Source organism: Periplaneta americana, chromosome 2 (assembly GCF_040183065.1).
Source record: "Periplaneta americana isolate PAMFEO1 chromosome 2, P.americana_PAMFEO1_priV1, whole genome shotgun sequence".
Taxonomy (NCBI): domain Eukaryota; kingdom Metazoa; phylum Arthropoda; class Insecta; order Blattodea; family Blattidae; genus Periplaneta; species Periplaneta americana.
The window spans coordinates 63,284,390-63,296,513 of record NC_091118.1 but is presented as its reverse complement, the minus strand read 5'-3'; the positions used below and the strand labels follow the sequence as shown (position 1 = coordinate 63,296,513).

The following is a 12,124-nucleotide window of genomic DNA, read 5'->3' as shown; positions in this document are numbered from 1 at the left end:
GAAGCAGTTGAATATTATGCCGAACATATAGACTCTATTAACAATGTTCTCCTTGCATTGGACTCTGAAGATGCAGTCTCAATTGATACTGCGAAAACAGTTACCTGTGACATAAGTGTGAAGAATGACTTAGCTCACATTCAGCATACATTTTCATGCATCATAAAAACGCTCAAAAGTCTCCAAAATAGGCACCTTTCACTATCTGAAAGTTTTGAAATTATAAATAGTACTGTGGAACAACTGAATCGTGGTAGAGGTAAAGTTGCAGATGCAGTAAGAGCTAAGGTGGACACTGTACTTTCAAAAAACCCTGGATATGAAGAACTACAAAAGGTTGTTGCTGTGATGAGTGGTGAATCAACAGTGAAGATTAACTTGGACTTATCCCCAGCAGACATTGTGAAATTGAATTATGTACCAGTTACTTCTTGTGACGTCGAACGCTCTTTTAGTCAGTATAAATCTATCCTCAGAGACAATAGAAGAAGATTCACTTTTCAGCACTTGAAAGAAATGTTTGTAACCTATTGTTATGGTAACAGACAATAAAAATTGTGTTTTGTTGAAACTACATTGGAAGATAAGGTACTTCCATTATATTTTTTGTTTAGTTTGATTAAAATGTACCAATATTTAACGTACATAGTCATTTTTTTATAATTTTAAGTCCATATTTAATTCCATATTTTGGTAAAAATCCATATTTAATTCCATATTTTGGTAAAAATAACTACATATATATTTACATATTTCATATATTTTTAGTCCATATAAATCCGTTCCCTGCTTATCAGTGTTAGCAGTTCAACGTTCAAATTACATTTTTTTTTTTTTTTTTTTTTTTGGCTTTAACCATATTTTGACGTTACTTTGCAGCATGCGAGAGAACATGTTGCTCCAGATAACTACGCCTTGTAAAACCCTTACCACAGATACTACAATTGAAAGGTCTCTGCGTGCTGTGAGTACGTAAATGTTGCGTAAGATATTTCTGTGCGGCGAACGTTTTACCACAAACACTACATTTGAAAGGTTTTTCAATGCCGTGAATTGTACCATGTTCGATCAAATGGGCACGTATCGCAAATGCTTGTCCACACATGTCACATTTGTAACGTTCCCCAGTATGCCATAAAATATGTTGATCCAAATAATTACGTCGCGTAAACGTTTTATCACAAGTTTCGCATTTGAAAGGTCTCTCATTACCATGAGTTCCAACGTGTCTATCGAGGTGATGTCGCCTTTTGAAGCATTTTCCACAGAGATCACATTTAAAAGGCCGATCCCCACTATGAGTCCGTAAATGTTGGTCAAGAAGGCATCTCCGTGCAAAAGGCATACCACACTTGCTACATTTGAACGGTTTTTCTTCGCTATGAGTGGTTGAATGCTCTTCCAAGTGAATACGTTGCCTGAAACTTTTACCGCAAACACTACACTTAAATGGCCTCTCGCCAGTATGAGTGCGGTAATGTAATATAAGATGGCTTGGTCTTTGGAAAGTCTTACCACAGGTGCTGCACGTATATAATCTCTCAATCTTATGGCCACTACGATGTTTCTCTAACTGAGCATTATCACTATAGTGCCTACCACAAATGTTACAGGTAAATGGATTTTCGTCGGTGTGAGTGAGACCATGAAGATCAAGGTGGCTACGCCTTGTAAAAGTCTTACCGCAGTTGCCACATTTGAAGGGCCTCACGTCACTGTGTGTCAAAATGTGTCTGTCACGATGATGTCGTCGCTTGAAAAGTTTACTACAAATACTGCATTTGTATGGCCTTTCCCCGCTATGTGTTCGGAAATGTATCTCGAGATGAGTACGCCGTGTAAAAGTCTTATTGCACTCGCTGCACTTGAAAAGCTTCTCTATGCGATGAATGCTTCGATGTTTACTCAAAAGAATTCGCTCTGGAAAGCTTTCGTCACAAATGTTACATTTGAAGAGTCCTTCAACATCATCATTAACAGGTTGTTGATCGGGATCATCTTCTTTTTTATAAAATGTAAGTTTTTCTTTGTCATCATGAATATTGCATAAGCCAATTGCAGAGCCTGCATCATTATCGGAAGTCATCTTGATTTCAAATAATCCCTTCTGTTCGTCACATGGAGTATCGCTGTAAAAATATAAAATAAACAGCTGAAAGTAATCACGCATGCAGACTGGTCCCACTCTACCATCTACCTAACAAAATCTGTTAGCAGGCAGTGTATGGTCATATGCCTGCAGGTGGAGAGGTCCGTTCACGCTGAAAAATTGGAATGAAAACACATGCGATCAAAACATGGATTCAGATGTTACTGAGAGCCAATACAACAACATGTCCCGTGAAAATACAGATTCAAATGTTTTAGGTATCGCTAGCATTCTATGCCATAAATCAATGGTCGTCAGCACTCGCTGAAGAGGGTAAAGGGTAAGCAGAGCAATGTGTTGTGCCCCGTCGTGCAGCAGGAAGAGGTAGAGAGCATACCTGCTAGCAGCTACGACTGCACCATAGTGCAATATCTTCTCCGAAGGTAAGAGACGCTAGCCCCAGGGTGCTCTGTGCTGATGACTGCTGCCATAATGAATGAAAATTTATAATAGGAGTTTATTAACTATGTTAACGAACCAACTGGATGACATACTGCAATTAAGACGATAAAATAAGAGACTCGCCACTAGTTGCATAGTGACAATACCTATACTGAGGACTGATACTGTTGGCAAATGTCACTTTAGTTTTCTCGGGATGGGCACTCCTCACTACCATGAGATAAGGTGACGAAACATGACAACCTGGGACTGGTCTGTACAGGAATGCTCTGAACGTATTCTAAAGTGAATTCTCTATTATCCAAGGTAATTATGGGGATAATAATCACAGATAATACAAAATACTACATGAAATTTTTTTAGTCTTGCTTATACTTTGTATTTATATTCTTATAGGCAATATATTATGGGTCCTATAATTCTTCTATACCCGATCTATAGGAGTCATTATTTTATTTTTAACAAAACTCAACATTAAAACACCAATAAATGAAATTATGGACCCAATTAAATATTTTACATATCAATAAAAATAATATTAGTAATAATTATAATTATGTTCTTCATCATCATCATCTTCATCCAATTCAAGCACTAGACCTAGTGGTCTGTTGCAGTCTCAATGGTCTCATAGCATCTTTTTAATGTTTTTCCAACAGATCGTTGTCCAGAAGGTAATGTAGCACTGCCTTTGGCCATATTTCTGTTGGCATTCTCTTGACATGTTGTTTCCAATAAACTCTATAGATTTGAAGAAAATTTAATATAGGTCGGACGTTCAATTCTTCCATCATTTCTATATTTCGTTTTCTATCCCAAGGTGTGTATCGCACTGTTTTTCTCATGAATTTCATTTCATTGGTAGTTATACGTTGAATAAATTTTTTTGTCAAAGTCCAGGCTTCTGATCCATAAACTAAAGTAAGTCGTGCTAAAATGTTGTTCATCTTTAATTTTGTATGTCTTTGTACTAAATTAGGTTTGAAAACTGAATTGATAATGCCGATAACTTTTACAAAATTAGTTATTTTAGAATCGATATCCTTTTCTTTTTCATATGAAAGACTGTACCCAAATAGTTATATGTGTTCAGTTGTTCTAGAATATTCTGTTTCAATAAAGATTTTACTTCTTATTGGATATTTGCCTTTAAACGCCATAACTTTTGACTTTTCTACACAAATGGTCATATTATAGTCTTTTGCAACTGTGTTTAATGAATATATTGACTTTTGGAGATCATCTTCTGAAGTGGCCAATAGAACCTGGTCATCTGCGAAGAGGATTGTATCTATTTTGCTCTGCCTGTTTATAGGAACATAGCTTCTGTTTGGGTTCTGGAAACGCCATTTACATATCATAGAGTTCATGTATATCATAAAAGCAGAAGCAAGAGGACATCCCTGTCGTACACCTGTGTTAATAGTTTTAAAATCTGTTAGTTGATTATTTACTCTAACAGCAATTTTTGTCTCCTTGTACATATTATAAATAGTTTCTAATATTTAGTATAATTAATAATTTTACATATCAATAAAAATAATATTAGTAATAATTATAATTATGTTCATCATCATCCAATTCAAACACTAGACCTAGTGGTCTGTTGCAATCTCACTGGTCTCATGTCATCTTTTCAATGGTCTTCCAACAGATCGTTGTTCAGAAGGGCGGTAATGTAGCACTGCATTTGGCCATCTTTCTGTTGGCATTCTCTCGACATGCTGTTTCCTATTAACTCTACAGATTTGAAGAAAATTTAATATAGGTTGGACGTTCAATTCTTCCATAATTTCTGTATTTCGTTTTCTATCCCAAAGTATGTATCACGCCGTTTTTCTCGTGAATTTTATTTCGTTGGTAGTTATACGTTGAAATTTTTTTGTCAAAGTCCAGGCTTCTGATCCATAGACTATGTTCATGCTTATATTAATTACCAATTTAAATCCAATAATTAACAATATAGAAACTATACTTTGTTCCGTAATATCTGACAGGAGAAGTAAACATTGCCAGCAGAGGAGGAGAGAAGTAGCCTATAATTGCTATTGAACCAATGGCAGAGGTCTCATTCCATGTTATCTTGAAGTTGGCAGGGGTAGAATGTTTCAGACCGCTCCATTTCAAGATAAGCATGGAATGAACCTCTGTCATTTGTTGAATAGCAATTATACTTCTCCCCTCCTTTGCTGGCAATGTTCATTTCTCCTGTCAAACATTATAAAACGAAGTATACAATCCACGAAAACAGTGCAGAGTCCGAAGTTATCATGATTTCTAAAAGTTTATCTTCCTTTTTTATATCGTGCACTATTTTCTGTATCAACATCGTACACGAGACTGATTTTCATTCACTGTACATCTTTAACTAATTTGTTTATTATTTCTAGTATCTTCTATTGTTGCAACAGCTCTGTTGTGTTCTAAAAATGTTCTTTGTCAACTGATGGACACAGTAGCAAGGCAACAATATCAATACAATTCTGAACATGAATTAAGTTGGTTGCAGCTGGTCATCCAAGGTGAATAGAAATTTGTTTGAAAGAAGAAAGGGACAGGTTGTTGTTATCTAAAAACAAAGGAAGGCAATATTTGTTTTTTCAAATATGGCAAAACAAATGCTATTCAGAACATTTAAAAAAGGGAGTGAGTAACCACGGTTAATCCACTACTCATATAATTTAAAATCAACTATATTGACATTTTATTTACTATATGTAACGAACTGTGCACATTGATGGCAGAGTTGCTAGAAAAAAAACTCTTGAACTATGGCTGTTACATTTACCTACACTTTGCAAATATTAAAAACAAATTTCCGAGCTTGTGTTCGATTCCCGCATGGGTCGATTACCTGGTTGGGTTTTTCCCGAGATTTTCTCCAACCATAAGGCATATGTCAGATAATGTATGGCAAATCCTCGGCATAATCTCGCCAAATACCATCTTGCTATCATCAATTCTATCGACACTAAATAATCTAGTACTTGATACAGTATCGTTAAATAACCAACTAAAAAAATAACATAGAAATAACAAATTGCATTCATGAATATAAAAAGTTTAATATTTGAACCTCTAAAGAAGACTTGAGGAAAAATTTTGAGATATACAATCGATTATGTGGACCTTTAAGAATCACATATAATTAGAGACATATATCTTCGAAATTATACTATATTATCAAAACTGAATTTAGTATACTGTTTTAAATATTTGACCTAAATAAAAAGATAAAATAAAATAAAATAAAATGGAAATTAGAAATGCACTAATCCTAGTGATTGTATAGTACACTGATTGGAATTTATAAATATGTTTTCTTTTCCAATTCCTGAAATCAAATTATAAGTTTGTATTTATGAGTCATTCAACTTTACACACTACTAACAACTAACAACGAATATTTAGCTTTCTTTTTATTTTTATGTCATCATTCGCAGATCTAGTATTAGATCCTAGTGGATCCGTTACATTCTTCTGTCAATACTTTACAGATGTCCCAAATTCCTGTGACCTCGTGAAGCATAGGACAGTATCTGTTTAGGTATTCTGCTTGGGGGTATCATTCTATGTGTGATTTCCAATTTGCATGGTAGCTCTATTGTTTAATGTACTTGACAACTGGGTACATTTATACTTGTATCAAGTTTGTAAAATTTGGTACATGTTAAGTCTTTTATGATGTCAACATTCCTTCGATGTTCTACATATATTTAAGTCTCCAAACAAACATTATTTCTATGTAAACAACTAAACTAAGAACACTGTAAATGAGATATAAATTTTGAAAGGAGAATGCATTTTGAGAATATTTCTATCTCTATCTCAATTGAACATTAAAAATGCATAAAAGGGGACGAAAGGTACCTTTCCTCCCTTTATAATTAGCTTCTCAAATACAAATGATTCACCTTTATGTAATTGATATGTAAATAATAAATAAAATACACTTAAGTGTATTCTTCCTGAACTCTTTCTTAGAGGAAAACAGAAATATGCAAACTGACAATCAGTAATTTACAAAATACTGGAGGACACTCACCTTCCTTTTATACTCGTGTGTTCCTCTTTCACTACCTCTCCTATTTCAATAACATCATGAGGTTCTTCTTCTTCATCACTATTTTCTACTTCATCATCTTCTTCTATTTCCTCTCCTTTTTCCTATATAAGATAATAAGCAAATGGAAGCAATATTACCAAATGAAACGTTATGAAAATACAGATATACACTTTAAAAATGTACAATCTAACTATAGAAGGAAATGCAAGAAAATATAAATTAGGCACAATTAACAAAGACAGCAATAATAAAACAATAAGTCCCTTTTTATATTGCAAAACTGTTTATATAAGACTGTAACATTACTACACAACTCAGAAATTCTTGACTGCATAATGTAACTAACACAAACTATTATATAAGCAATAAAAAACTAGTACACGCGCGTGTGCGCATACATACATACACACACACACACACACAGTGACAACTGAATACCATAACAATTGAGAAGCATGACAAAAATTAACATATAAGTGTCATATTAAATATTTAATTATTATAAATGGTGATAATTTTGGACATTTGTGAGCATGTCGCATTTCCTAGACTTAAGATAATAGGTTGAGATAGCTTTGAATGATTCATTTGAAAGAAAAAAAAGGTTGAAAAACAGCTGAAGATCTTCATTTAACGCCCATATTACTGCCCACTTAATTTTAAGGCACTATACAGATATTAATTATCTACACGTAAATTAAACAAAGTAGATAACAACATAAGAACATCACCATGACTTTTTATTGTACTGTTACTGAAATACAAAAGTAACATCACCTCTTTTTTTTTTTTTTTTTTTTTTTGTTAAAAGCAATGTTATTGCTTTTTTTTTTTTTGTATCATACAGGCATTTCACCTAAACCAGGCATGGGCATAAGGAAGGGGAGGTAAAGATGACCTGATTCACTCCTTCCACAATATTTCGGAAGTAGCTGCAGTGGTTACATCAACAGGTAACTATATGAACTTGGCTTCTCTTCCACTTAGGGACCTACAAAACTAAAGCTGCATGCCATTACATTAAACATTTCAAATTAAGTCAAATATATAAGATAGCCATTCATATGTGCACTATGGCTTAGCACTCATTATAAATAATCATTTATAAGCTCTGGATTACTGTTTGAACAGGACAAGTCTGTCTATATTAAGATGAATACTGTTACTACATAAACATAAAGCAGTTACGAGATGTTAGGCTGTTAAATGTGTATGCACAATAATTTTTATTAGGTTCACTTTACAAAAAAAAATGATATACATATGTGGATTCAAAGATTGCTAGCATCTTAGCTGCGAAATTAGCCCCACATGAGTTAAGGAGACCTGTCGTTAGGTAATAATTCATACAATTCCGTGCTGATTGTACATGATATTTCTAAAAGGATATTGTTCTCCACGAGTGACTATGTGTTTGAAGTGCGATAAATTGACTGGATTGCATTTTCAACTAGTAGCGACTGTGGGTTGACTTTTCCATTAACAAATTATTCTTGTAGACTCTTGAAAGCTTTCTCACTATTTCAACCTGCACAACAAATTAAATTAAAATAACACATAGCTTTATCACATTTAGCAACTGTTTTATTAATATAAACCTTCTTAACAATCTTATTTTAAACCCTTATCTATAAGTTTATGTTTGCCAAAATCCTTATGTTCAAGACATAAGTGTCATGTGATATTATAATGTTCTATACAAATCTCAACTGAACAGTTGGAGCATTGAGCTTTATCTTTATTCAGAATAACAAAATAGTCTTGACCCCATATTTCTTGGAAATTAAAACAAAACCAACAATATATTTGCCATATTCCACCACTTTACACACCCCTGACTAGAACGCTATGGTACCAAGTTCAACACCTGCTTACTATAAATACACGCAGACAGGTAGGATATTTGTGGATTTTTTTGTTTTACGACGCTGTATCAACATCTTAGGTTATTTAGCATCTGAATGAGATGAAGGTGATAATGTCGGTGAAATGAGCCCGGCACTGAAAATTACCCAGCATTTGGTCATATTGGGTTGAGGGAAAACCCCGGATAAAACCTCAACCAGGTAACTTTCCCTGACCGGGAATCGAACCTGGGGCACCTGGTTTAGCAGCCAGATATGCTAACTGTTACTCCACAGGTGTGGAATATTTGTGGAGGGAGAAATGTAGGGGTGGTGTATACAGTGTCCACATGGGAACATATTGCCCATGCCTGACCTAAAGATAGAAGTTCAATAGATTCAATAAATGAAGATGTTAAAACAGTAGATCCTGAATTCAAACTAATAATATCGTACTCAATAAAACAAATTATATCATTTATAATAAAATAGAGTCCTAAGAAAACTGGATATTTCGTTAACTATATGCATTAGAAACATGCAGTAAATGCTATTGTTTTTCTTATTTTATTTAGTTTCATTTCTGTACACTTACGGATATTGTTCTATTAAAAAATTAAATGCTTTCTTTCCTTATTAATATTAATTCTCTATAGCCTAGATTTGCGAGCTCTTATGTGGATTTAAATCTAGCGAAAAGAGCTTGTTGATATCAGTAACAGTATAGAATGTATTTAAGATCGTAGTATTAAGTGCCTCATATAATAAAATTCGTGTATTCTTCTGAATGAATATTTTATTATTTGTTTGATATTGTGCATTGTTAGTTGTTTATACATTGACATGACGCATTTTGGTGGTAAATCATCACTCAATCTGTGACATTTGAATATTTATGAGATAGGCCCTATAGAAGACTTAAAAAAAAAAAAAAAAAAACATGATTTCCACTTTCTAGAAGAGAGGTGAAGTTGTCAGAACAGTCTGTGAACAGTGGCAATAGAGCATCTCAGTATGTGTGCAGTTTGTTTGACAGCTATTATGTGATCTCTTTCATAACTACAGACACAGAGAAGCCATTGTTATATGATGACCGATAACAATTCAACAAACATAAACTTTCGTGAGGCATTTATATACCCAGTTCAATCAATTAACAGGCAAACCTCACAAGTTCACAAACACAAATATAAAAAAGTAAGTAACTAATAAACTATTAAATAAATTCTGCAGATAAAGTTTCCAATACTTCATTTGGTTGAAAAGAAGATGTCAAAGGGCTTAAAATGTGTGTGAACTTCTATTACAATGACTCAGATTGCAAAACTTCAAATAAAGTCCCCACCTCAATCTCACATTTGACAGTGACGAAAGCTGTATCCATTGGACAAATTTCCTCTTTGACATCTTCACGAGTATTGCAATTCGATGCAGCATGTATATTATCATTTGGATTGGGTTCTCGTTTGATTTCAGCCATGTTTCCTAAAAACATAACAAGCATTTTATAGTTAATAACACATGAAGGTAGTGTAACCCAAGAACTGCATAATATGGGTTGAAGCTCCAAGGTATTTTTAACATTCTTTACATGATGTAAAATTATCAGGGCTTTTGTGCGATAAAAGTAGGAAATGTGATTCAATAATTAAAACAATGTCCGTAAGTTATATTTCCCCAGCGATTTTTGTGGAATTGTAATCTAACAATGATACATTCACAGTGTTAATTTTTTTTTCTGAACTTAGTGCATGATGACCAATTCGAACCTGTTTATTTGTCTTTCCTCATAGACATCTCTAGCCATTACGAGAAAACGAACTTTTTAGTAAAGAAATTTATAACATCTAAAAAAAAATAGACTGATTTTCATCTTTGTTTCTTTTTATAAAAAGATAATTAATATTTCATATATTGAGACAAAGAAAGGCTGGAAATACGCTACAGACTCCAGCCATATTAAATGCGTGTATGAGTTTTTTGTATACCAAGAACTATAATAAGCTACGAATGTATATATTGTAGTATTACATGTAAAAAAAATTAGTTGTAAAGGAAACAAAATGTAAGAATATGCACGTAACGATCATTAAAACTAAAAAATTACTAATGAAAAACTTTTTGTTACTCGAATATTTAAATTAATGAAACTGTTGTTATATGGGTCAAACTTCCCCCAAAATGAGAAATCTATTAGAGTTTAACCCCTGCCTGAAATTTTTCACATTCATATTGTAGGCCTACCTGAATACAATATTTTGATAATGAATAAAATTCTAAATTTTATATGAACTTTTCACCATAACAGAAGTTGTAATATTCTAGATGCAAGTATGTACTATATTTTATTACTGATTGCAACAACGATTTCAATTGGAGGAAAATTGTACACTCTGTGTCAGACTTACCCCATTTGACGTTAATACCGGTACATTAAAACTCATAGTCAGATACCAATGTTCTGAGTGCCAATGGAGAGAGGGAAAAAAATCAAGAAATGAAGAAAAAAATTATCTTACTTAAAAAAAACAGGAAAACAATAATTTTATAATGAATCCCAATCAGATGTCTTATTCTTTCATTCAACAAACACATTAACTTAAAAGTAAATATAAAGAAGAAATGGCAATACAAGGAAAAGAAAGATTCTTCCTGTACATGGCACAAATATTTCGAGCCACCTCGACTGCCTTTGCTCCTTTATTAAACTCAAACAGAAGAATCGTCTATGTCGGAAGTGTTCATTTTTTTTTTTTTTTCCACTTGAAACTCCGGTTACTTTTACCCACAAACAGAACAAACTTTCTTAAAATCCGCAAAATTCAAGGTGTATTTACAAGCACAACACTCCAAATAACAAATTACAAACAATAAACAATCTCCCAAGAATGCAGTGTTGTGATGACGAACAAAAACACTACGAATTTTTGGATCAAACTAATACAACAAAACGAAATTTACAAATTGTAGTATAATATACTGTACCTCTGATTGAGGTTCCAATACTTTACAGTTGATTATTGAACAAATTGCGGAATGGAATACTATTTTATATGCTACATTTGTAGACTTCGAACAGGCCTTTGATTCCCTGAACCATGAATACATATGGCAGGTGCTAAAGAAATATGGATTCCCGGAGAAAATAATTAAAATAATAAAAGAACTATATAATGGATATAGTTGTCAAGTTCTTCACAACAGGAAAACTTTGTCAAATTATTCCTGTAAAGAGTGGATGTATCCTATCTCCAATATTATTTATACTGGTATTAGATGATATGATGAACTCAGTAACCAAGGATTGTGTGAGGGGTATTAGGTGAAACCTGTTTGAGTGTCTCGAGGATTTGGAATATTCTGATGATATTTGTCTTCTATCTCAACATTTCGATCATATGCAAGAAAAAGTTAACAGTTTGCAATCAAAATCAAATTTAGCAGGTCTTAAACTTAATATAAAGAAAACCAAAGAGCTCTGGATAAATTCGAGAACACCAAGACAGCTTTTGGTTAGTGAACAAGTAATAGAACCTGTGAACTCATTTACTTATCTTGCAGGTATAATCACTCAATCGGGAGGAACATCGGAGGATGTTATAAACAGAATTAAGAGAGCGAATGTTACATTTGTACAACTTTATCCATCTGGAGAAATAAATA

General features: G+C 33.3%; 1 protein-coding gene across 6 annotated transcripts in view; it reads right to left on the bottom strand.

Annotated features, from left to right (window-relative positions):
• LOC138694289 (zinc finger protein 93-like) overlaps window positions 1-12,124 on the bottom strand; it is a 47,014-nt gene that overhangs the window by 16,196 nt on the left and 18,694 nt on the right. For 2 of the 6 annotated variants that reach the window (XR_011330882.1, XR_011330880.1), the window contains 2 exons: window positions 9,807-9,946; window positions 6,597-6,718 (listed from right to left, as the gene is read on the bottom strand). Coding sequence is in view for 4 of the 6 variants with exons in the window: in XM_069817819.1 (XP_069673920.1) it covers window positions 869-2,129; window positions 6,597-6,718; window positions 9,807-9,941 (1,518 nt within the window). In the remaining 2 variants the exon portion in view is untranslated. Of the gene's footprint in view, window positions 1-11; window positions 2,130-2,199; window positions 5,121-6,596; window positions 6,719-9,805; window positions 9,947-12,124 lie in introns of those variants that run through there. The other 4 variants (XM_069817819.1, XM_069817817.1, XM_069817833.1 and 1 more) reach the window with 4 other exon arrangements.